The sequence below is a fragment of the Electrophorus electricus genome, chromosome 18, assembly GCF_013358815.1.
Source record: "Electrophorus electricus isolate fEleEle1 chromosome 18, fEleEle1.pri, whole genome shotgun sequence".
Lineage (NCBI taxonomy): Eukaryota > Metazoa > Chordata > Actinopteri > Gymnotiformes > Gymnotidae > Electrophorus > Electrophorus electricus.
The window spans coordinates 8,030,607-8,057,530 of record NC_049552.1 but is presented as its reverse complement, the minus strand read 5'-3'; the positions used below and the strand labels follow the sequence as shown (position 1 = coordinate 8,057,530).

Here is a 26,924-nt window from a genome sequence, read left to right as displayed (position 1 = left end):
AATGGAGAAACAACACTGACACACACGGGTGGAAATAGTGTATCAGGTTTTTTTTTTTTTTACCTAAAGCAAGTTAAATGGTACAAGGCACTGTACTCTAACATATGCACCCAGAATACACATAGACACATCTTACACATAGATACATGCACACAGCACACTCTCTCTTGCCATGATTTACAGAAATATATATATTTCTAAGGAAATTCATGCACATATTCCTTCTAGGTACATGCAAATTGATGCCTTTATTATTTGATGCTTAATTTCTACTTAGATATTTTTGCAGGAATGGCTACCATACTTCAGGAATGGCTACCATGCTTTAGTCAATAATTTGAGAAAAGCTTTTGAGAAAAAATTTGCAGTTTCATTATTTCAGATATCTGGTTGTGTGCTCAGTGTGAGATTATTCTTGTACATGAGCACCAGGCTATGGTACGATTTTGACATACACCCACACAGTACTTAATCTGTCTGTATACTTTGTAATGTGTATCCGTCTGTGGTTGTGTGGGGAAGTTTCTGTTAAGATGAGTCTTCTTAGGTTTACTTGCGTCATAAAAAGCTTAAGAAAGCCCGGAAAATTCTCAAGTGTGTTTGTTATACAGTGATGTTGTGGGACTGTAATTATTGGTCTGTAAATTAAACCACAGAGAATTACACACAGTATGACTACATGGCTCGCTCAGTCTATGGTGTCCTCCTGATGTCACATCTGAATTACACCTCTGCCTTAACATTTTTTTTTGCGAGAGTCATTGTCTAGTCTTGTAGCTAGAAACTACAGATATAAAGCACTTCATGTGTAATGGATAGTGTAAACTAAGAGTGTAGTGGATGGTTTGTGGTAAGGCAGCAAGCAAACTTGTTAGAAGAGTACTATTAGAAGAGATATTAGAAGAGTACTCTTAGAAGAGATGTTTTTGGTCCAACTCTTTGGAGGTTCAGGACAATGTCTGGGTGCTCCTGAATGGCTGGACTATATAAACATGAGTGAAAATGTTATATGGTTATATTCAATATACTAACAAGATATGCAGAATGGTCATAAATCACACATACACAAAAGCACACAAACAATTGAACTTGCTTTCCTCTGATGCCCTCAGATGGTAGAAACATTTTTCAGATGACCAGTGCAACTTGTACTTGTCCTTGGATAGCTTTTCCTAGTTCCTTCTCTCTTTTTCCTTCTCATTATCCTCTGTTTCTCTCCTACACCTCTCTGTTCCTCACTTCTGTCCTTTATTTAAACATTTACTGCCAACACATTCACATACATACACACATATTGAAGCCTACTGGAATATCCTGTCCTCCATCTTAGGAAGAGACTGTAAACGCTTAAAGATAAGTTTAATCCATCACCCACTATTATGAATACCGCAACCCACCTGATGTCTGACACTTACACTGGATTCTCTCTCTCTCTCTCTCTCTCTCTCTCTCTCTCTCTCACACACACACACACACACACACACACACACACACAGTCAGCTCATCATTTCTGTAACCCCGTGACCCTTATCCCCACTCAACTGAAAGAGGTTTATTTGCATTATTCTGTGGATTTATTTAAAACTATACTCTCAAGGCAAAAAACCCCACCAAAACAAAAACCTTATATCTACTTGACATAATGTGTTTCCATATGTGTTACACACACACACACACACACAAACAAGGAAAGTTCTAATGCTTGCTAACAGTTTTATACCACCATCTTCTTGCAACTGAACTAAATTTCAAATCTAAAAATTCAGTTCTGATCAATTTTGGTACGAGGTCTTTCAGTGTGTTTTAGATGACAGAATATCATTATAAACTAAGTGTCCAAGTCATGCATGAGCAGCATTTCTAATGCAACCTTGTGCTTAGGTTATCAGTCTGTATTCACTACACTGTATACTAACTGCTTTTCCCTGAAGATTTGTTTAATGCACTTATGGTGAGATGTGTTTCTAAATAATTTGATGCTTGTGATTTATAGAATAAGGTTTATGCTGTTGTTCTGGAGAACATTTTCCAGACATATAAGTAGCATTTTATATAATGATCATTATTGTTACTGCAACAGCGTTGGATGTTTTTGTCTGCTGAAAGTACCACCTGGGAGGCTCCAGCTCCTCAGTCTTCAATCTAATGTCTTAAAAGTTTTCTCTCCCTTATTCATTCAAATGAAAACAGTCATCTGCCAATGTTTAAACAAGCACATTCATCTGTCACAGCAATGTAAGCAATCAGGAAGACATGTTTAGCAGCAAGAGAAAGATGATTCTAGGGCCTGCATCTATCTCCACATTATTTTTCCCCTCAAAAAAAGAGGACTAGATACTACAACAATCAGTGCCTTTTTACTGTGCCTGCACAGGGCGAAAAGGAGAAGATAAGAGATATGTGGTAGTCTTGTAAAAGCTTTGCCAAGTGGGAGAACAGTATAATTTCATAATGAATTAGAGGAACAGAAGGTAGGAAAAATGTTTATGAAAGACAAGTTAAGTGGAGATGCTCTTGGGGAAGGAAACCACATGAAAAAGGAAAACAGCCATTTTATGTGAACCCTTCAGAAGATATTAATTTGGCTTATACATATGTCTTCCCCAAGCAACATTGTTATGCACTTCTAGAATTCATACATTTTTGTACTTATGGTTTCATATTTACTAATTGGAACACTCAAAACACTTAAAAATCCATTATGTTATCAACAAATTGTGTGGGACTAATGCATTCTGATTTATAAGCACAATCTGCATAATATTATTCTGTTTCTGTAAGATTTATCCTTCTTTAAATCATGGAAGAAAATGTTTTTCATTCCCCCCATGTTTATGCATACCCAGTGACCTCTGATGTTATGACTAGAGCATTTCAGGAAGCTCTAAATTCAAATTAAGTTTAGGATTAAACTCAGTGTTAAGAATAATTTGCACTTTCACAAGCCTTTTTTCATTCAGAGTTTGGTTTACTCCATACCAAGGGGAAAGAAACTGTTGCATGGGATTATGTTTGTTCTTCATATATGAATATTATTTATTTAGCTCCTACTAAATTCCTTACTTCTTGAATACGTCTGTTGACCCTTCCAACCACGCCATCTCTCTGTCTCTTTCTCAACATATAGAATGAACTACAGGGGCAGTCACCGGTAGGCTGTGTGCATTTGTGTGTTTGTCGTTGAACGGGTGGAATCATACTTTTTACATTTTTATTTTAGTGCATTTATTCATGAAAACTCCAGTTCTGACTACACCATATGTTTTCTCACCAGCCAAATGAGTTCAATATAGTGCAGTATTAAACTGAAAAGAAAAAGTAAAAACTGAGTTCGTTTTCTATCTTATTCTGTACTCTGGAGTTGGGATCCACCTGTGTGTGTTTGTGTTTGTATGCTTCACATCTTTAAGACCTTTTTTCTTTCACTACAAATTTTACACCAGCATTTAACTATAACTTTGAAAATGTATGAAAATAACCATAAAAAGGTGAAAACAGTAAAATAAGAGAATGAACAAAATTCTCAGTAATGGAATGGTGCAAAATTTGTTTTGGAAGTTAAAAAATCCTAAATAAAACCCTGTGTGCTGTCCATGGTTTTTGCTGTGGTGTCTGTCACTGTTTTCAGAAAAGTAACAATGTGAAACAATTCCACCTATGTAATAACTTACATATGCCATTTCGTTTCACACATAATCAGTAATATTTTCTTAATTCTAGCATAAAAATAACCTGAAAATTCAGTTCCATTGTTTTCTAGTCACTGTCATCCTTGGCATGTGTATGCGCATGTCTGTCAGAAGGCCCTTGAATCTGAAGAAGTGACTCGAATGAACGTGGAGCTCTTAGAGAAGGTGAAAAGTTTAGAGAAAGAAGTGGCCCTCCAGAAAGACGAATCCACGTCTAAGGCAGAGATGGAACAGCTTCAGAGTGTCCACAAAGAGGTGGAGTCAGAGCAAACAAAGGAAAAGATCCCTGAGCTGGAGAGGTAAGGATAACCACAGTCACCCATGCATGCACGTTGCTCACTTTTCCCACATTTACAATTCAGAATTCTTTGCATTCACTTACACTGCTGTTTCCTTGTTACAAAAATAGAGCAAGGGAACTTTTGCAAACCCACTAAAATGCTTACCACAACTTTCAGGGACCCCTAAAATTCTCAAAAAATAGGCCAGTAACTTTGGTTGGCTGTCAATTTGGAGCATTTGGAAGGTGTTTCAGATGTTATTTATGTCCATGTGTATGCACATGACTTTTTAAGTATGTTGTGCCATGACAGGGAGTGCTACAGGGAGTCCATAGATGTGTGTGTGGTTGTGTGACTGTGTGTGCGCGTGCGTGCATGTGCGTGTGCGAACGTGCGTGTGCGTGTGTGCATGTGTGTGCGTGTGTGCACACGTGTGTGTGTGTGCGCGCGCATGTGTGTGCGTGTGTGTGTGTGTGCGTGAGTGTGTGTGTGTGTGCATGTGTGTGATTGTGTGTGTGTGTGTTTCTCATTGCAGTGTGAATAATGCTGGCTTTTATAGAGTTTGTCATGCAGCCAGTGTAGCAGCAGCAGGAGGCACTCCACTGCTCCATTCCGACAGAGAGAGAAGGACAGAACACACATCTACCCTTCCTCTCTCATTACTGGCCAGCAAGTGCACAATTACCCATTGATTTACACATTGGCACGATGGTTTGTGTTGGGACAACGCACATAGACTCACACTAGTATACACATGCACGCACATGAGCACACACACTTGTGAACACACACACTTATGCACACACAGAATGATTTAGTGGCTGGGTGTACTAAAATTAGAGTCCTTGGTGCCAAACATGCACAGGGTTGTGGTTTCTCTGTAGCATACACTGTGGGGGGCCTGGAAAGTGCTAATGTGTTAATGTCAGGTATGGGGTGTGAGTGTGTGTATGTCTTCAATATTAAGTCCTCACTACCTATTTTCTGGGCATTCTTATAGACCGTGTTTGTATTCATAAAAATATGCATGTGTTTGTATATGTATGTTTATAGGGGGCTGTTTCTTGTCTTTTAATGTTTCTTATCTTTTTATGTCTTGTCTCACATCTGTCCCACTTTTACATCCAAAACCTTTGTAGACCTGCCTCCTGTTTACCTTTAACCAACTGCATAGCTCCCTCTGCCCAGCCTACACCCCTCCATATTTCCACCTCCCCCAGACCCTGGGGTGTGTTCATGTGGAATCTCTTTGGACAGTGAGTGCTCCTCTGGCATGTCTTTCATCTTAACGCACACTTATGCATTAGCATGTGGATATTCGGTTAGCTACAAATTTAAATGCCTGCTCTGATCAAAGCCTGAAACATCTTTACACAAAAAATACTGATTATAGCTTCCCTGACTAATGTCACTAGCTAGGCCTCAGTCATTGCTCTAGGGAGTTACATGGAAGCTCTTTAAATTTTATAAATATTTACAAAATATGTATACAGATTTTGTTGGTAAAGATCAATTGCCCATTAAAATACCTTGAAACACTTGAAAAGCAAAATGAATAGAAAAGAGTAGCATGTAGCAGTAAATGAAATACATTAACATGGTGAATATATCCATACAAGGGCTACATACACACACACACACACACACACACACACACACACACACATACAGATACAGACACACACCCACATAGTATGAAAGAAGTGTATTTCTACATTATTTGAATTACCTAAATTAAAACTAGTTACCTAAATTAAAGGCCCTTTATTGAAAAGCTGGCTAATGATGTTGCGCCTTTTGTTTGCTATGCTTTTTTCTGCTTGGAATTCAGAATTGCCAAATATTTTCATTTCAAGCAGAAATTCACTCTGACTGCTTTTGTAGGTCAATTCCAATACACCTGGAGAATGTTCACTAAATATGTTGTGAGGCTGCTTTCTGAGGCCGACAGGTATATGGCCCGATGATCAGAAATGCTCTATTTTTCTTCTTTTCACAGGCTGTCTGGAGGTCTTACTCCTCCTTTTTTGTTCCAGAATGAAACGAGATGTCAAACTACACAGAATGTTTTTTTTCTTCATTGTTTGACTTGTCATAGTTTCTTATTTTCATGGCATGTGGCTGATGGGTTAAATGCTCCTTTTTAAACTGCGCCTAAGATCTTGCACAGTGTGTTACTTTCATGTGAAAATGGAAGACATTTACTTGAGGGGTGCTGAAACTCAGCTTGTCTTCATCTTTCAGCCTCACCCTTCCATTCCATCTCCTGTTGTTTTCTTCTACTTTCTCTCTCCTTTGCACCATTTGTCAAATCCAGAAAAGGTCATACACTGGTCACTCTGTCTGTGTTTATTTGATTGTGTCTGAGTTTAAGTGTGTGCATGTATATGTATCGTTCTGCATTTGTGTGTACTGGAATGTATGTGCGCACTACAGCTCTAAACCCATATAGTACTGTCTGTATCAGGCCAATACTATATATGTACTGGGCTCTATTTTTGTGGACATAGCACAAGCACAGAAGTAAGGCATCGGGCTTCAGCGCAGACACATGTAGGCATGGTAGAAATGTTGCTGGTGATTTTCAGTCATCAGCAGAGGCACTAATTCAGCGCAGAGAGGTGCAATTATCAAAAGAGGTTGGGCTTTACTGAGCACATGGTCAGCAGGTGCGGTTAGGTGTTCCATCGCAACAGCTAATCATATTAACTCCTGTCATTCCCTTTAAAACCCGAGTGTAAGCCAGACATGACAGCGAACATGCAAGAAAGGAAGCACCAAAAAAAAAAAAAATACAGATTAGGAAACAGACATACTTGTCAGGGAAGCACAGTCTCCATGCCAAAATGGCACTTGAAACAGTCCTCCCAGGTCTGATGAGATTAAACCAGCCTGGGAAGGGGTAGCTCATATCGTAAATGAAATATCTTCCAGTCAAATTCAGAGAATGATAATACAGTAATAATGATTCCTAACAATATCAATATTATAACAATATCAATAATATCAATAACACTATATGTATATCATTGTTCTTTGCTCTGATGAGAATAAAATTAATATTTACATAATTGTGATGTGATTACTTTTTACAATTTTTACAATCAAAATCCTTTTGTGAGAAAACATCCTTATGTGCCTGCTTGAAGTGAGAAAAAGTGTTGCACAGAGCAGATCTGAGGGGGCGGTAGCGCAGGTGCAGTTTTAAGATAAAATGGGTTTAAAATACCATTGCTCCTGTGGATTTTGAATGTCACACATCCTATTTTGCCACTTCAACCAGCTGGTTGCAGGTGCATTTATTCCTGTTCACCAAATTGACAAATGGCAATAAATGCACACGCGTCATAAGAAATTAGTAAAATGCGGCATTTAATGACCCATTGCAGCCACAAAATTAGAGCCCACTGAAAGTAGTCAAGGAATTGGATGATGCATTCCATTTTCAGATATATACCTTCATTGTAAATATAGAGTTTGACATGTAACCAGAGAATCACTTTTCAGATATACACTTTTTAAAACATTTCTTACCAGTAATGATGCATTTATATCTAGAATCTGCTATGTAATCTTTTAATCTACTTTCTTTTCCTCTTTGGCCATCGCATTCTCTGACTATTTTAATCACTTCTCTCTCTGGGGCCAAGTTTTATTTCCAGGTTAGTAGAATCAAGAGCTCCCGTCTTTAACCTGCAACTTGAATTTAGCTGATTGGTGATGATTGATAATTGAAAATTGGAAATTTCTTTGATATTAGAGTTGCATTTCTTAAAATGTATCAGTAACCAATTCTAAATAAAATGTAAATATGTATTAAAATGTTTGCAGCAGGGGCTGACCATATTTTCTGTTTAACTCCAATGCTGTTATTTTCTTTTGTTTAGACATAATAATTTGAAGGTATCTCTGTAACCCTGTAGAGTGGACTGCTGGTGACCTATAATGGAAAATTGTGTTCCACTGCTCTAGCTCCCAGACAGTCACAGTTCTGCCTGTGTTCTCTGAGTAGAACTGAGGATAGACTGTAATTTGACTGCTTACAATGGCCTGCCCTAAGAGTAGATAATGACAATAATAAATATTAAGAAAAAGAATAAGAGACACCATTTACCTGGAAGACCCATGTAAACATACAAAAGCTCATTTTGATTGCAGTACTTTCTGTGATCAGTGCTGGAGAAGTTATTTAAAAACCTAATTGAAACCTTAACATATATTTATTACTTTCAAGTCAAGGCAAGTTTATTTGTATTGCACTTTTCATACAGAGCAGCAATTCAAAGTGCTCCTGTCCACCAAATTGTTTTGGCCATAAATGCGTATATGCCATAAGAAATTTGTAAAATGTGGCATTAGGTGACTTTAACGGCCCAGCACAGCCATGGAATTAGAGCCTACTGTAAGTAGTCAAGGAATTGGGTGGTGCATTCCATTTTCAGATATGATTTCACATAACATATTGAAGAATAATGAAGCTTATTGCATCCTGAGATCTGTCACCTCAGGAAGAACTTTGCCAAAAACTAAAAATAAAATGTTACAGATACAATTTATTAAATTAAAATTAAAGTGAACTTAAGTTAATTTAAAGAAATGAAATGAGGACTAAAGAAATAAAACCTAAATTAAAATAAATATAATAAAATATAGAGTGAATAAACTCAGAATATAGTTAAACTAAAATTACATTAGAATAAATTTCAACTAAATTAAGAAAGAAATAAAAATGCGCTTTAATGCTTAAAAGTTAAAGGTCTAGTGTTACAGGATCTAAGGGAACAGTTTTTAACTTGAACTGAAAGCCAGGCCAAATAAGGACGTTGTTAGTTTTGATTTAAAAACATCTAGTGTCAGGGTTCTTCTAATATCCTCTGACAGCTGGTTCCATTTAAAAATGGCATAATATCTAAACACTTCCTGTCCACGCTTAGTTGTTACTTTAGGCAGAACTATCTGACTAGTTCCTAATGGTCTGAAGGACTGCCCAGCTCATGACCCTGCAGCATATATCAGGTAGATACACTAGTCCTACACTATTAAGTGATTTATAGACCAGTACTTATTCCTTAAAGTCAACTTTGTAGTATACTGGTAGCCATTGTTAATACTTAAGAATGGGGGTGATGTGATCTCTTCTTTTGCTCCTAGTGAAAAGTCTAGCAGCTGCATTTTGAATCAACTGAAGCTGTTTGATTGTCTTTTATGGAAGTCCCATTAGGAGGCCATTACAATAATCAATCCTGCTAAAGATAAAAGCATGGATGAGTTTCTCTAGATCTGGTTTTGTCAGGAAATCTCCAATCTTGCTGATGTTCTTAAGATGATAAAATGTTGATTTAGTAACTGATTTGATGTGACTGCTAAAACTGAGATCAGAGTCTTTTATTACACCATGGTTAGAAGCTAGCTAGGGTTTTAGAGGTTTTGAGTCCAAAGAGACAGCTATCTTGCATTTCTCATTGCTGTTGTCAAATAAAATAATCTCTGTTTTATCCTTATACAACTGTAGACAGTTTTGGCCCATCCAGTTAGTGATGTGCTCAAGGCACTTACAAAGAGAGTCAAGGGGACTGTAGTTGTCTGGGGAAAGAGCTAAATCTGAGTGTCATCTGTATAGATGTGGTAAGATATCCCAAAATCTTTTATGATTTGGAGTAAACATATTAAATTTAAATAAGAGTGGCCCAAGAATTGAACCCTGTGGAACACCAGAAGTCACTGGCACTCTTTCAGAAATATTATTTTCTATTTTGACAAAGTAATTATTGCCTTGTAACTATAAACTCAACCATTTTAGTATGAATGAATAAGACAATATAATATTACTTTATGTGCCAGTTAACCTGTTACATTACTTCTGCATAACTTTGTTATGCATAGACATTGTTATACATAAATTCATTAGAAGGTTAAAATCTATAAATAACAAAGTTTCTGAAAATAGCACATTTTTAACATGGTGAGTTACCTGATTTGTGAAAGTAGCATGTAATATTAAGTAATTAATACTAAAACTACTGTTATTAAATAACATTACTTAAACTACCTAAAACACTAATGTGGTTGCCTTCCAGTATTTGTCTCTGTGCCTCTCTAAACCTCTAAATTGCTATATTAAATGTACACTACAAGTAACACCAATGTGAAATCTCAGTCAACACCAGCGATTGGGTACACACACGGGGTGTGTGTGTGTGTGTGTGTGTGTGTGTGTGTGTGTGTGTGTGTGTGTGTGTGTGTGTGTGTGTTTTGTGTGGATCTGTACTTCAGGGAGATGAATGGCAGGAATGATCAGGAGGAGGTTGTTGGATTTGGCCAGCAGCATTTGGCTGCAGTAGTTTCTTCTTGGCTGATACTCCATTTCTCTCCAAATGTGTTTCCCAGTTCACTCAGAAAGATCACCTCCGTTAACATGGACACACACGCACACACGCACACACACACACACACACACACACACACACACACACGCACACACACACACACACACACACACACACACACACACACACACACGCACTCCTAGTTAGAGAGAGATCCGGGTAGGTCACTCTTATTGTCATAAAATAGCTCCTTGTTCATAACATTTGTTTTAAGATAAACTCAGTGTAGCAGTGTACAAATACACCCGGTATTCCTCTTCCTCCTACGACCAGTGTGCAGTATGTTAGTTTTATCACTTTACTGTATTAATGGACAGACAAGCAAAGCAAAGCGCCTTCCAATGGTCCCAAGATTTTGATTAATTTCTCCACTGGAAAAGGGTAATAATAAGTCATAAGGTTGAGTGCTGTCATGAGACTTTAGTTTTGTCAAGATCCAGCTAAATAGTCCAAATGAAGTTTAGGTGTTTCACAGCCAGTTCTAGGGTGGAACTGCTTTTGTTGGATAGTTGATGTTGTTGTGTGTCCAACTGGAGGATGTTCCAATTAGGAAACATAAACAATATCCTCCAAACCTGACACTTTAACAACTTTCTGGCATTAGACTAAACATAACAATGACAGTAAAGGTTTAACATTGTTAGAAGACTAAGAATACGATTTTCTTCTATGTTGTGACAGTATTGTGGAAAGATCCAGTTCAGTGTAGTATTATACAGGTTATGATTATAAAACAATACTGAGAATCTCATTACTCTTTCTTGTAGGTGTGCATATGTAAATGCATGTGTGTTTCTGTGTATATGCATTTATTTTTCACTGTGTGTGTGTGTGTGTGTGTGTGTGTGTGTGTGTGTGTGTGTATTGATATTATGCATATTCTAAATATTAAAGCTACAATAATATAACACTGCTAATAAACAATGTTGTTACTTTGGAAAATTGTAATTAAATTAATAATATTAATTAAATTAATAATATTTATTTTGTTATAGAAGAGGACTAGAATTAAAAAACACTAGCATTACATTCCAAAAACCAGGACACCAAATATTACAATACAAAAGAGTGCTTTGTATCTTTGATTTTGCTTTGTTATATCTATTTTTAAAGAACAAAAAACACTTTTGGAGTAGTCCAGTAAATACCTGTTTCTAGAACTATAGAAAATTCATGGTTGGTATGTGGTAATACAGAAGAAGTATGCCTTTATCATTACTCCAAAGACAAATATCATTACGTATATTCTGTGAGATGAAGAATGTAGATGTTCATATATTGTTAGGTTGTAAATACAATCTTCTCATGTTTCATTAATTGTGGGTCTTGATCAGTTGCTGTGATCAGTCTTACATTTGACAGAGCTTTAACGAAGCAGACTGAATCTTTAGTCTTTGATGCCTACATCAAAACATAATTGTGGAGTTGTAATGGCTCACAATGTTTATGCACACCCAGATGCACAGACAGACACATGCTTGCACATGCACACACATTTTTTGTGTTGCATAACATGGATTCCACTCATTCTTATAAAGTCTTTCAAAACTGAGGCTGTACTCATGTCTCCTAATAATGACTAATAACATACCTGTGTTACCAAAAAAATATAAAGTTAAATTAAAAGGATGCCTTGAGGAATATCTGTGCAAAGTGCTTCAATGAGTTCATATGATTTTAGTTAATTTCAGGACTTTTTGTATTCCCATTATTACCTTACTTTTTTATTTTTATGTCTTACCATGTATAACAAGTTTAACTAACATATTTCAGTGTTTTTTGAAGCAAGGACTCGTTTGTGTCATACTTTCTTTCCCTTTCATTCCAGACAAACACACATTCATTCCTGGGTTTCATATTTAGTTGAAAGAAAAATATTAACATTAATTTGAACTTTATTTTCACTTTGCAAGTAATTAAGCCAACAATTATAAATTCAGAAATGATGCCAAGCATGCCTTTACACATAATGCATACATTAGCATGTATTTGCATATATTTGTAGTATTTGCTGTAGCAAATTCTTGCATACATGTCAAGGAGTCAAGTACATAAATACCTGCACATCTGACGAAGAACCTCTGTCCGAAATGTCCAGTTTCTCTCGAATCCTTATGGACTTCATTGTAATTTTGAATAACTCTACATCGATTACTACAATACACTAGTTACTCACCTGGAATCCTCTAAATATAATGCAGCTGCAGGTGGAAAGGTTCTTTGCTCTTCTAAATTTAGTTTCTCAATGTAGAATTAATTTTTAAGAAGTAGGTTATATTGGTCTATACACAGCTGACTGATTTTACAAATGTGTACTCAAGAGATGAAAAAATTGTAATGCATTTGATACTGAGTGTACCTTTGCTAGGCCTAATGCCAGTTGTATAGCATAAATTATGCCAACTCAACCCCCAGCCCTCATACCCCACCCCCCACCCCCGACTTCCCATCTAATTCCTTCAGATGAATTTGTACAGTGAAAAAGTGAGTATCCAAATGTGTAAAAATTGAGTTCTTATTGTTTGTCTCAATTATCATTGTTTTGCAGGCAAGAAAATCCCACCCCATTAGCAGAAATTAAACCAACTGATGCATTGCCACAGGTGAGAAGTTGTCTCTCCTCTGTCTGTCTCTCTCACTATATTCTTCTTTCTCTCTCACACACAGTAAAAATCTCTATTTTTTTTTCCATATTCATGCTGTCCTTATCTTGTTCTTTGACTTTTTTTTAAAGAGAACAAACCTGTTTGTGTGTTTGTGTGCATGGGTGCATGTATCTCTGTATATAAAGGGTAGGTATTCTGTAGCCCCTTCAGATCATCTTTGCTGGCATAGTTTAACTAGTTTAACAAACACACAAACATGCACACACACACCTAGGCACTTTACTAGTACTATTAGTCTTGTAACTGAAAAGACTAATAATACTATTAGATCATACTAAGATTACTTTAATACCAGTGCTGTTAGTCTCATTATTGAAAATTATCTTGAAATGAGACATTATTGACATTGAGAAAAATAGACTGAAGTTTGCAAATGTATTTGTGTGTAGTGCATCATGTGAAGAACTAATTCATTTTAATAAAATATCTAATAATTTAAAACAGAATGACAAGTAATAACACTGTGCCTGGCCCCATCTCTTTGCTTCTACAGTGTCAGAAACAGGTCTGTAAAATCTCCTTCAATATTTGGAGGAAAACCAGCATTTTCTCACTCTCCAGCAGTTTACTTAACTGATTATATTCCCTCAGATTAGGTCCTAACCATCAGATTACATAATTACTGAAGTCTGCAGAGACGAAGGTGCTGAATGGTCCCCAAGCCACAAAGATCTCTGCCTTCATTTATTTATTTATTTATCTATTTATCTATCTATTTATTTATTTATTTATTATGTGAGCATGAAGGGAAAATACTTAGGGGATATAGGCATCAAGGTTGAGTTTGACATTTGGGAAAGGGGTCTGATTTTTTTTTTTTTTATCCCCTCCTACCAACTCCTCAGTGGGGCCAGTTTTACTGTTTGCTCTGTTGATCTGGCTGCATTAGGTTACAGCCAAGCTGTCAGGTCCAATCAGTGTGCTGGGCTCATGATGCACACAACCTGACTGTGTCACTCCCACACGCAAGACCTAACCTAGTGCTCCGATTCTGTTCATGTTATGGTTGCACTTTTTAAAAAAATGCACTCATTTTACTTTGGGGTACATGTGGGTATGTGTGTCTGTGTGTATAAGGCACACTTTGTGATGTATATAACAGCACTATAATACTTTTATCTAATGAGGCTGTGAAGTCAATTTTGTTCAATTTTGTTCAATGGTGCGATTATGTCTACATTTGCATCTATGTGTAAGTGTATATACGATAAAATTGTATATACATGAGTGAGTGCATGTGTGTATGTGTCTGTGTCTCTAACTTTCAAATTTAGAATTTGCTTGCAGGTGCAAAGAAGCTTTTCTAATTATCCAGACCTGTCATATATCTGTCAAATATAGCTTTTCCACTAAAAAAACAACCCAAATCAATGACATATACAGTGATGGATTTACTATGCATACAATTTATATATTTGAATCTGAGTTTGAACATAAAAATCAATAAATTGGATGTAAAATCCTATTCTTAACATCCTGTTTGATAGTAGTAGTTTACCTTTTACTTTGCTATTCCCTTGTGGCAACCTAAATCATAACAATAGCTACTAATCAGATTCTCTAGGGACTATCATGATTTCTAGACGTTATCATACTGCCCATTGATTGTATAGGCAGTGACAATTTAGCCTTCAATTCAAATTAATTTACTTCATTCGGGTTTGTCATTTTGATATTGGCAGTTGCTGTCCAGGGGTGCATCCTCCATTGCAACACCAAACAATGCAACATCATGTGTTATGACAGTCATTCTCTCATTTGTCTTCCCTTGGACACACTTCCATTTTAGCTCTGTGCTTGCAAGCTTTGAAAGGCATTTTTTAAATATAATTTCATGTCAGATCATTTAAGTGACAGCTTGGTCAACATGAGCAACTATTCAGTTTAGCAAATATAATGCGGATGATGTTATATTGATATCTGTTTGTTTATTCACCCCAGAAGGCAGAATTTTGTTGTTTATAACCTGAGATATGTATATCAATGTTGTATATAATCTATATGTCCATAAAGTATGCTGACACCCCTCCAAATTATTGAGTTCATGTGTTTTAGCCAGACCCATTGCTAAGAGGTGTATAAAATCAGTCATATCCAGTCTCTGTTTAGGGCCTTTACTGATGGAACTGGCATAGGATGACACCTTTTCCGCAAGTTTTTTAAATATCTGCCAAGCTGCATCTGTCCTGGTCAACTATTATTATTATGCAACAATATTAATATTAACTATTAGCACTGTTATTGTGAAATCGAGAAGTCTAAGAACAAAAGCGGATTAGAATAGCACACCATGCAAACCTACAGAATGTGTCTGCCGAGTATTGGAAGCATGTAACACATACAAATCAGCTATTGTCTGTTGCATCACTTACTACAGAGTTCCAAACGTCCTCTGGAAGCAGCATCAGTACATGAACTGTGCATCAATTATTTCGTAAAATGGGTTTTCATGGCTGAACAGCTACATACATGCCTAAAAACTCTAAGGGCAATGCCAAGCATTGGCTAGAGTGTTGTAAAGCTTCCTGCCACTGGTCCCTGGAGCAGTAAAAATGTGTTCTCTCAAGTGCTTCACTATCTAGCAGTCTAATAATGAATCTGGATTTGGTGAATGCCAGGAGAACATTACCTTCTGGAATAATAGTGCCAGTAGTATAGTTTGGTAGAGAATGGATAATGAGTCTGTGTTTCAGTGAAGCATAATCTTAATGCTACACCATACAAAGACATTTTAGACAATTATATGCTTCCAACTTTGTGGCAACAGTTTGGGGAAGGCCCTGTTCAGTTCCAGAATGACTGCATTCACTGTTCAAAGTGAGGTCCATAAAGACATGGTTTGAGGGGTTTGGTGTGGAGGAACTCCAGTGGCCTGCACAGAGCCCCAACTCAACCCCACTAACACCTTTGGGATGAACTGGAATGCTGATTGCAAACCAGGGCTTCTTATCCAATATAAGTGCCTGACCTCACAAATGCATTTTTGAATGAATGGGTTCAAAGTATGGAGAAAGACTTCCTAAAACAATGTTATAGCCACAGGGTGTGGGGTGTGTGTGTGTGTGTGTGTGTGTGTGTGTGTGTGTGTGTTATGTGTATATACATAACATAGAAATCATATAAATAATCAATATACAGAAACATAGATTTTATTGCACACCTTGAGATCTTCTGAAGTATATACATGTGAATAGATGAGTGGAAAGAATGGTGGGGGTGAGAGAGTTTGACCTTTCTTATGTTTAATTTCACAAACTTTACCACTTCACTGTTTTTTCCCTCCTTATCCTGCACTGCATCCCCACACCACCAGTAACACTTTCCTCTAATTATCTGCCTGCAGCTGCTTTGCTCTTTCAGCTCCTCTTTCAATCTGAAGTCTACCTAGTTTTTGTTTCCACTTTATTCTTTCACAAATACGATGTGTTTCCATTATCTTACAGCGAAGTTATGCACATCTTATACTAATATGTTCAATTATTACATGTCATCATGTAATAGACAATACATGCGGTGTAACTCTTTTAGCTTTGCACATCCAGTTATATACAAACAATACAACAGCTGGATGGTGTAGAGGTCTGGGCATGAGTGCAGATATGTTTGTTCAGGCAAAATGTTCTCCCTTCTTCCTCTCCTTTCCCTAGCCTCCCATTAACCAGGTACCGGCTGACCAGATACCAGTGCAGGTGCAGGCCGAGCAGGTACCAGTGCAGGTTCCAGCCGAGCAGGTACCAGTGCAGGTGCCAGCCGAGCAGGTACCAGTGCAGGTGCCAGCCGAGCAGGTACCAGTGCAGGTGCCAGCCGAGCAGGTACCAGTGCAGGTGCCAGCCGAGCAGGTACCAGTGCAAGTGCCAGCCGAGCAGATGCAGGTGCCGGCCGAGCAAGTACCGGTGCCAGCTGAGCAGGTACCGGTGCAGGCCGAGCAGGTACTGGTGCAGGCCGAGCAGGTACCGGTGCAGGCTGAGCAGGTACCGGTGCAGGTGCAGGCCGAGCAGGTACCGGTGCAGGCCAAGCAGGTACCGGTGCAGGCCGAGCAGGTACCGGTGCAGGCGGCTGAGCAGGTACCGGTGCAGGTGCAGGCCGAGCAGGTACCGGTGCAGGCCAAGCAGGTACCGGTGCAGGCCGAGCAGGTACCGGTTCAGGCCGAGCAGGTACCAGTCCAGGTACCAGCTGAGGAGGTACCAGCAGAGCAGGTACCAGTGCAGGTGCCGGCCGAGCAGGTACTGATGCTGGCTAAACAGGTACCGGTGCAGGCCGAGCCGGTACTGGTGCAGGCTGAGCAGGTACTGATGCAGGTGCCGGCCGAGCAGGTACCGGCGCAGGTGCTGGCCAAGCAGCCGAAGTATGTCCTTCAAGAGAGTACGACAACATCAGCTCCCATCAAGGCCACAGCTGTGCAGCAGGAGAAGGCGGCCACTGTAGCACTGACGCAGGTACACACGCACAGCATCAGCCCATGTGGGAGGATCCATGAGGCTCCTGAGGCCTTGTCTTTTCACAATACTAATCGCCAGTGCTTCTCCCTGGGAATGTACATTGCTTTCTCTCTCAAGGACCATGGAGAACATGTCACAGCTCAATCAAGCTATGTTATACACCTCTCTTTCTGATTATGTTGTACAGTACACACACACACACACACACACACACACCCACACCCACATATACGCACACAAACACAAACCCACACCCACACCCACACCCATGGCCTTAACCATGATCAAGCTTTTTTCTTAGGTCCATACTGTAGAAATGTGTGAATATGTGTAGTATACCGCAGTGCTGAATATGTGTAGTATACCACAGTGCTGAATTTGTGTAGTATACTCCAGTGCTGAATATGTGTAGTATACCATTTTCTAAATACTGTTATGAATCCTAAAATTATGTAGGCCTGCCTATGTTTTGTTCACCCTTCTTGAATTATTTTTTCATCACCTAACTGTAAATACATGTAAAAAAAAGTACTGAGGTCTAGCTATGTCCTCATAGGTAGTTATGGCCCTGCACACACACAATCCCAATTCAAACACACAGACATTTTGTTGACTACTTCATTTACAGCTTACTTTCAGTACTTGAGGACATTAGTTCAATTTCAATTTTCATTGTATAGTCTAGCATACTACATATTGACAAACATCCTGCAGTCTTGGCTCAGACAGACATGTATAGATTTTAGATTAGCATAAGGCACATATTCACATACGTTCATTCAGTATACTTTATTTTGTCTTTTTAGCCAGGCAATGCAAGAGAATGTAGAACATTTGAACATGAAGGTGTGTGTGTGTGTGTATGTGTGTGTGTATGTATGTGTGTGTGTGTGTGTGTGTGTGTGTGTGTGTGTGTGTGCGTGTGCGTGTGCGTGTGAGAGAGAGAGAGGGAGAGAGAGAGAGAGAGAGAGAGAGAGAGAGAACTTCTTCCCAGGGTTGTTCCCACTGACCTCTTCTGTATTAGTAACTAGATTTTCTCTCCTTCTCTTTCAGCTTACCATGTCTCTTTCATTCAGTTCATTTCTCTTTCTAGGCAGATGTAATTGCATGTGTTCATTGCTCGCTTTAGCTACAGCAGGGTGTTTTTTCTTCAGGTTTCTCTCTTGGACATATGACGTTTTGGGCCTCCATACTCTCTCTCTGTATTCTCACTGTGTGTAAAAAAAAGTGTGTGTGTGTGTGTGTGTGTGAGAGAGAGAGCGAGAGAGAGAGAGAGAGAGAGAGAGAGAGAGAGAGAGGCAGGGCTTCCTGAGTGCTATGCCCGGCATTGTGCCAGTGTGTGCTCTTATGCCACTGACAGCCCAATTTCTTTGGTATCTGATGATGTCACTGGTGCCACAGCCATTCTGGGTCAGTTGTGAGTTCTGTGGCAAAGTCTGAATTGTGTGTTTATCCGTAAAAGGAGTTTCTTCTGCGGTTGTTTCAGTATGAATCAAGCTTCCTGTCTTCTTTGCTGTTTCTCCTCATAAAAAGGGATGCAGTTGACCAGAGTGACCTCACTCCTATAGTTTCTCAAGCAGACACTCTTATGCCCAAACACTCAAGTGTGCAATGTGTAGCTAGTGTAAATCAATCCAGGGATCCAAACTCACTTGACAAACAAGCAAGCACATATCACAGTTTGGTCTGTTTTATCTCCCACTCTGTTTCTGTTTAATTTAATCTTCCTCATCATTTAATGTACATTAGACTTCTGTGCTAATCTGTGACCATGCAACTGTATGATGTAAGATATAGCAAGAGTGTTTTTTTACTACGTCAGCGTATATTAGAAGATACAGAGAGAAAGAGAGATAAAAGGGGGGAAGATGTAATCCAAGCACATGCATATCTCTGCTGTTCTTTCCTGCACATGAAGTCCAAAAAGAACAAAAGGAGAAAGCACCTACACAATGTGGAGCCAGTGGCCAATCCTAACTCTGTAGTAGTGTTGTTCCAGCGTATTTTAGGCACAGTGCTTCTCTTTGTTTTACAGTTTACTCTCACCAATTTACTGAGTAAATCAATTGCCTTGTTTATTGTTCAACAATATCAAAGACCTTATAGCTGCTGGGTCAGTGCAGTTGGAGATCAGTATAACAGAGTTCAGTTTAGAAAATGACAAGCATAAAACTTTTTTTTTTTTTTTTTCCTGTATGGACAGAATGAGATGACATGGTGGTTTGATACAGTGAGGGTATTTTTACCCTGCATTGTCTTTGTTTACTTTTGATTAAAGCCTTCTGTTTCAGTCGTGCTTAGCTGGTCTAAAGCTGTGGGAACCTGTTTTGCTCTAAAGTACTGCTGTTTCAAAGATGATTTGAAACCCAATGAGGGAAAACCCACCTCCAAGTCCAAGTCACTGAAGTCAGAAACTCTCATTTCTAAATAACCTGTGGCCAAATGGCTGCTATTAGCTGACTGACCTAACAAGAGCTGACTGTCCTAAACTCGTTCTTTCAACTCCTTTCTTCAACCATTTTCTTTCTTTTCTCCAAGCGCATTCAGTCTCATTGTGTGGAAATGAGCTTGCTGAACCCCAGCATCCATAAAAGGAGGTGGGGTGGGTGGTATTTTAAAAGAGTATTAAGAAAGAAAAGTGAGAGAAGGAGTAGAATGTCTTAATGCTTTAGTCCCACCACATAGCCATCGAGGCCTGTAGTGTTTGAAGCACAGCTGCGGAGCAGGCGACAGAGATGCAATCAAACAGAAGGGCTCAGATGAAGCCAGCTCTGGGTCAATGGGGCACCAGCGATGGGTGGTGGATTAGCACCAGGCACTGGGAATTGCTCTTAAAGTCTGCCTATATCAGCATACAAACTGAGCAGCTTAGTATCTCAAACATTATCGTTGATGGACTTTGGGAGCAGGCACTGTGTGTTTGCACCTACATGTGGTTGTGTGTGTATGTTTGTGTGAATCTGTACCTGGCGCTAGAGAACAGGATTAACAGATATAGATGCCTTCTCATACCAGACATCACCCCTAATGTATATATCCAGTAGTATTCGACATAGTTATTCATTCTTCTACACACAAATGTGTCAGAAAAAGCAGCAAGCAGACTACTACCAGGGCATTGCTGCAAGATCCAGCAGGATCTTTCAGAACTTTATTAATCTTGTAGTATTCACATTTTCTATTCTTCACGCACACACACACACACACACACACACACACACACGTACGTACACGCATCCATCCTTTTTCAGTATTTGAATGCATTCATATATGTAGCATTTACAGAGTGCTATCCTGAAAATGTGTGAATTGGGTCCATCTCTTTTTATGCAAATGTTGTGCCTTTGTTGTCCCTTGTACTCCAATATGCAGATCTAGTTGGTTAACTAGTTAGTTATAGGTTGTTTATTTAAATGAATGTAAGTAGAAATGCTGACAATTTAAATAAAAGCCTTTCTTCAAAGCTTTCATTCAGAGTGGACAGAAATTACCATCTGGTTATTTTTTAAAATGAAAATAATTACATTAGCAAAGGAAAGTTCTCAGAAATTAGTGCTCTTCATTTCATTATTCTTCTAAAATAGGAAAAATACATACTGTGTTTTTTTTTGGGGGGGGGGCATTGGTTACTACTTGCATTAAACAGAAATTGTTTGCAGATTTTTAATTTTGCAGGTCTTATAAACTGGTTTGTGTTTAGTAGAAAAATGTGTTTCATAAGTCGACATATATATATATATATGTGCGTGTGTGTATGTATATAAAAAAATTTAAAATGATAACTATAACTATATAATATAATTTACTCCTATAAAGAATAATATGTAATATTTATTATAATGTGTGCTGACGCATTATCTTCTGAGTTAAATCTACTTTGCCTGTGCATGAGTTTGTCTGTTTATTGACTTTCAAATCTTTTCCCCAGCGGGAGGAGCTTATGTCAGCCTCGGAGAAGGCGCGCCAGGAGCTGGATGTTACTAAGCAGCGGCTGTTCCTGGCACAGAGTTCCCTTGCTGACAGGGAAAACCAGCTCACCTGCATGAAGCAGGAGCAGAAAAAGCAGCTGGAGGAGATTCAAGAGTTAAAGTAAAGCACACATACTCAGCATATACATAACAGACAAAAAATGCGAACAATGTAAAACAGTAACATGAAAAGCTAGAGTGTGAGCTATTTTACCTGGTCTGTGGAAATTATCCAGCTTGGTTTTCAGGTTCAGGTTCTGTTGTAGTAAAGGTCTTTGGAGAGTTGCGGTAGCTTGCAGCCGTGGATCTCTTGCGCCTACTTGTCTAATGACCTTCTTGCTGGACAAGAATGCTAGTACAGTGTGCTTAAGCCATCAGTAGTCAAGGGAACATCTGCTGAAACATCCTCTATCGCTTAACACATCTCCAAAATGAAATGTCCTATTGGTCTTCTTTATTCACTCTTATTGTTGTTTTTTGTGCCAAAATTGAAAATGATTATAAGCAGGTGCAAAAACCTGGGACAGCAGAAAGCTGCCCCTGTGCTGTTAGTGTGAATGTTCAGGGTTTTCCCAACTTCGTGCCACCCAGTATGACTAATTATGGTTTTCATTATTTGGTGATATATCAGAGATTTGTATTTGAGAAATGCTGTGTGGTGGAGTTACTGTTTTAACACTGATACTGTAAATGCCGTAAATGTAATGAGCTGTTTTAACACTGCTCATGCTGTTAACCATTGAGTGTCATGTGTCTGTTGACACTGAGTAATGATATCCAATTTTTAGGTGTAATCACTGAATCCTCATAGTTAAGTCCAAGTACGTGTGGCTGTGTTATGCTTTGTCATTGTAAAATGACATAAATGAGAAATGCTTGGGAGTAAGCAAAGCTAATGTTCTGTTGCTGGTCCTTACCACTTAGGGTCTGTCTCTCAGGAAGTATGAAGAAATATTACAGATCTACAGTTTCACATCAAGTTCATAACAAAGGCCATAAAGATCAAACTTGGCAAGTAATGAATAATAGCTGGCATGTAATCTCAGCCATCCTTACTCAGTATGTTTACCATGCAATTAGCAGTGGCGGCATTTCAATGATACTGTCAGTACATGAAAGTGAAGTAAGCATAAACTCGTCGGCAACTAACAACAGATGGGGGAATGCCACGAATATGGAGGCCAGGTGTACGTATTTCTGACAGAGGGGGATAAAAAGTGAGTGGATTGGAGAGCTCAGAAGCAAAAGGGGCATATGGTCTCTCACTGGTTACATGTGTATGTGTTTGCATGTGTATGTGACTTGAAAGAGAACGCAGCACATACTGTACTGTTGTATGCCGTGTAGACACGAGTCTGTGTTTTTGATGTCAGGAAATGCTGAGATATGCATATGCTCACACGTCAGATATGATTATGTAGAGCCAGTGACAGTGAAGCTGATATGAAGCTAAAGAGTGATGCGAAAGGGAGGGAAAGAGGTCGAGCAAATTAGGTTATAGATAAAGAAGCTGACATGGCAGAGGGGTATATGGCAATACAGCCTTGTGAGAGCATTGGTTCCTGCACTACAGATAAAGAGACCTTTTGACCACCAATGGCTGTCAGTGAAACTGACACATAAGCACAAATGCAGCCACACTTGTTTGAACAGATGAGCATCACTGTGTTCATTTTCATTTGCCAAAAATGTCTGCATTGTTTTTGGAAATCAAGAAAGGAAAATACCTATGTTACACAATTTTTGAGGGGTGATGTCACACTAACTGTATTCTGGAGTTTGATACAAAATGTGTTGTAAATTTCAGGAGATTTAGAGCTTATAATTGAATGCCTTTTTTCAGTATTGGTTTGCTTACTTTGTGATCAATTTTGTAATGACAGAAGCGTAGCTTAGTGATGTGTCTGTGTGCAAATGCCATCCACAGAGTAACTGAGAGCTGGGACAGCCTGCATGCTCGCCTAATGATGTAAGGACATTGCCTATGTAGAAGAATAAAAACATGTGTGTGTGTGTGTGTGTGTGTGTGTGTGTGTGTGTGTGTGTGTGTGTGTGTGTCTGTGTGTCTGTGTGTGTGTGTGTGTGTGTGTGTGTGTGTGTGTGTGTGTGTGTGCTTGACAGGTGTGATCGATGGTTAGTAACCCTCAAGGGGATCCTAGGCTCTCTGTATAGTTGTGAGAGGTTTGACCTTTTGACCTTATACACACACAGTAACAGATTCTTATTGAATATACACCGTTATACTGTCATACAGGGTGTGTGTTTGGAGGGGTGTGGTGGTGGCTCTGAGAGACACCCTTGAAGTTAGACATAGTGTTAGGCTGTGGACAGGAGGCCAGAGGTAGATAAACCACACCTTGGGGAAAAATACTTTAAATATGAAAGACCATATTAGGTCTTTGTGAGAAGGTGTAGCATGGGCTACCTTGCATGCAAATGAAATGCAGCTTATATTTAGAATATGCCTTTAAATTAGTTACCATTTCAGAAACTTTGAATTGCCCTTTCCCCTCATTTTTAGGTGAAGATGAGAGGTCACACCCTGTCAGTAATGTTCATTATGCCTTTATGAACTCCATGAGGGGTTTTAAAGCATACCTCTACAATTAGATCACCATTCAAATAAGTGAAACACCTTCCTGTTATCAATACACATCATAATTATCACTTTAACCTTTATGTTGTCTCACCTTCATTCTCTGCATTTTAATAATGAAGTATTTGTGCTACTCTTTTAGAATGAGTGAAGGAGTTCCCCTTAATTCAGGCAGACAACCAATTTACATGTAAGTGTAGTCAGATGGAAAAGGCAGGGGAGCTATGCCCCCTCTTTCTTTCTCCCTCTCTCTCTCTTTCTCTCTCCTACCCTCTCTCTCTTTCTTTCTTGCTTTCTTTCTTTTTCTCTTTTTGTTCTTGCTCTCTCAGCTGTGTCACAGTTTTTTTGGCTGGCAGCGCTTAGGTGTATTTGCTGATGATCTAGGCACTGATTTGGCTGAGTGTTTCGATTCCAAGAACCATGTTGTTCTTACACTCCTTTTAGCAAGAAAGGGAAGGAGTCTGGGAGAATATCAGATCGCCAGGAAAAGAGGGCCAACATGTCCCAGAGCTCTGGAGGGGAGAGAGGTGTGATCCGTAGTTGGTCATTACCAAGTGTTGCCATTGGAAGTTTAAGTCTTACTTCATCAATATCATGCCAGCACATTTGCAATGAGCAAACTCTTTCATTGTGCTCTATTAATTTAAGGAAGTACAGACAGTTCTTGCCATTGAAACAAATACACAAGAGAAACTCAAAAATATTCTGTATGACCTCTTCACATTTTTCTGCAAATCTCCAGAACTTTCTCTCCCTTACATGTACATCAGCACACAGCAATTTCTGATCGCTTATCTCTAGCCATGATGTTAGCACACAATACTGATATGTACTTTCTGATACTTATATGTTGAGTTCATCTGTCACTTTATAGATACAGGCTTTTAATATAACAGATCATTTTGTTATTTATGATATTGATCCGATCAGATATTGTATGTTTGTGTGTCCTTATTTACTAACTCATTAATTTCATCAGTATCATGAGATTCCCAAGCATTTAAATTGCATGATTCTTACATACAATGTCCCAAAATTTGATAAGGTCAACTCTAGGTATTGGTCTGTACGTGTATAACCTCCAGTGTAAAGATGTTATGATGGCATTGCATGTTTCCATCATAACAAAAGAAACGTGTGTGTGTGTGTGTGTGTGTGTGTGTGTGTGTGTGTGTGTAGTTTAGAGTTTAATAGAGTTATTCTATTAACTTTTTGTTCAAAACATTTAGAACTTTAGACCTTAAGATTATGTCTTGGTTTATTAAAGGAAGTACAGGTTTTCTCAAGCTGCATTCTTTTTAGGTTTGGGACTTGAACTGAGGGAGCTTTCGAGAATAAAAGGTAAAATAAGCACTTTTAAAGAAAGGACTGTCACATACCATGTTCATGTGCATTAAGAGATCTACTGTTTCTTTTCTGCTTGCATGTCCTTTTCTGGTTGGGAGAAAGCTTATTTTTGACACATAACAATGCCATTTGTCAGTGGGAAAGACTTTCACTTGACCAAGGTTTAGACTGAAACCCAAAACTATAATGGCTGCAGTGATGCTGTGTAATAGCTTGTTAAATTCCTTACTGAAGAGCCTTACAGAAGAGGCTCCTCCCAAATCCTGGGCACTTTATTACTGACCATCTTTCACGAGCAAAACATCTGAATGGAGAATGGAAGTTCTGATTTTATCAGCTGCCTTAGCCTGTCTGTTACACACTCATGCAACCACAGACGCCAAGAAGAGAGGGTGCAGGGGATATTGAAATCTGGAGATATGTTTGGTATGAGTGGAACGTTAGTTCCATGAGGCAAGCTGTGTGTATGTCTATCTCTGTGTGTGCGCATGTGTATGTATATGTGTGTATGTATGCAGTTCGTGCATGTATGCTCTTGAATAATTAAACACCTTTGGGCAATGGCCCACTGATGTGACTCTTACACCATCACATTTCTTTCTCCAGACTCCTTAACTTCTATTTTTGCACTTCAAATATCCCCTTTTGTTGCTCATAAAGAATGAGCAATATAAGCAAATGTTTTTGGTGCAGAGTCACAGAGAATGGGCGCATGTTCTTAACAGAAACTTCAGGGGTGCTCTGTGGATGTGGGTTTGGCCATATGTCTAAGGACAGTAGCATCCTGGTATGATAGCAAAATAACTAATGGTGACTCAGAGGAAATGACAACAAAGGAAATACATTGCTCACTCTTACAAGTGCACCTGTGGGCAAACCCCCCTCCTCCTCCAATGTCTTCGCTTAGCAGTGATAGCTAAGCACTGATGTGGCTTAATTAAGAGATGGACTATCTGGGCAGTCATGCAGATCAAGCTTGAGTTTCTATTGAGAAAAAAACAGGGAAACTGATGTCCTTGTAGGCCCCAAGGCATCAGCTACCAACACCTAGACAGGCACGTTTTTGTGGGGCACATGGACAGAGAGAGTGAGCGTGAGGGGGAGTGAGAGAGAGTGAGAGAGAGAGAGATAAAGAGAATTTTATGGCAGGTATTATGTTTTAGAGGGACAGTCTGTTTGAAGATTCATGTACCTTGAGTTCCCTTGAGTTCGGATGCTTTAATTATCAAGTATGTAGGGCAGTTTATCAGAAGCGAGAGAAAGAGTGAGACATACAGAAGGAGAAAGAGACAGATAAAGAACAAAAGATACAAAAGAAATACCCTGACTGTCCGTCATCTTTCTCTCAGTGCTGATGATTATTGGATTATTAATGTGCTCTTTGACAAGCCTCATCTTTTAATGCTGTGCTGACTCATAAAATACACACTGCAGTGGGATGCATCTGATTACAGTGCTCATAAATGTAGTATAGTACCAGCTGTGTTTTGTGACAACACTTGACAATGTATTTGTATGAATCAGCAGTGAAGTTGGACAATCCCCAATGTGT

The 26,924-nt window shown here is 38.8% G+C and overlaps 1 protein-coding gene across 1 annotated transcript in view; it reads left to right on the top strand.

Annotated features, from left to right (window-relative positions):
* The window catches only part of LOC113578892 (ERC protein 2), an 88,791-nt gene extending 67,237 nt beyond the window's left edge, over positions 1 to 21,554 (top strand). The window contains exons 13-16 of the mRNA XM_035536466.1: positions 3,801 to 3,988; positions 12,905 to 12,959; positions 16,670 to 17,458; positions 21,390 to 21,554. Of these exons, the coding sequence (XP_035392359.1) occupies positions 3,801 to 3,988; positions 12,905 to 12,959; positions 16,670 to 17,458; positions 21,390 to 21,554 (1,197 nt within the window). The remainder of the gene's footprint in view (positions 1 to 3,800; positions 3,989 to 12,904; positions 12,960 to 16,669; positions 17,459 to 21,389) is intronic.
* Positions 21,555 to 26,924: the final 5,370 nt, after the last annotated feature.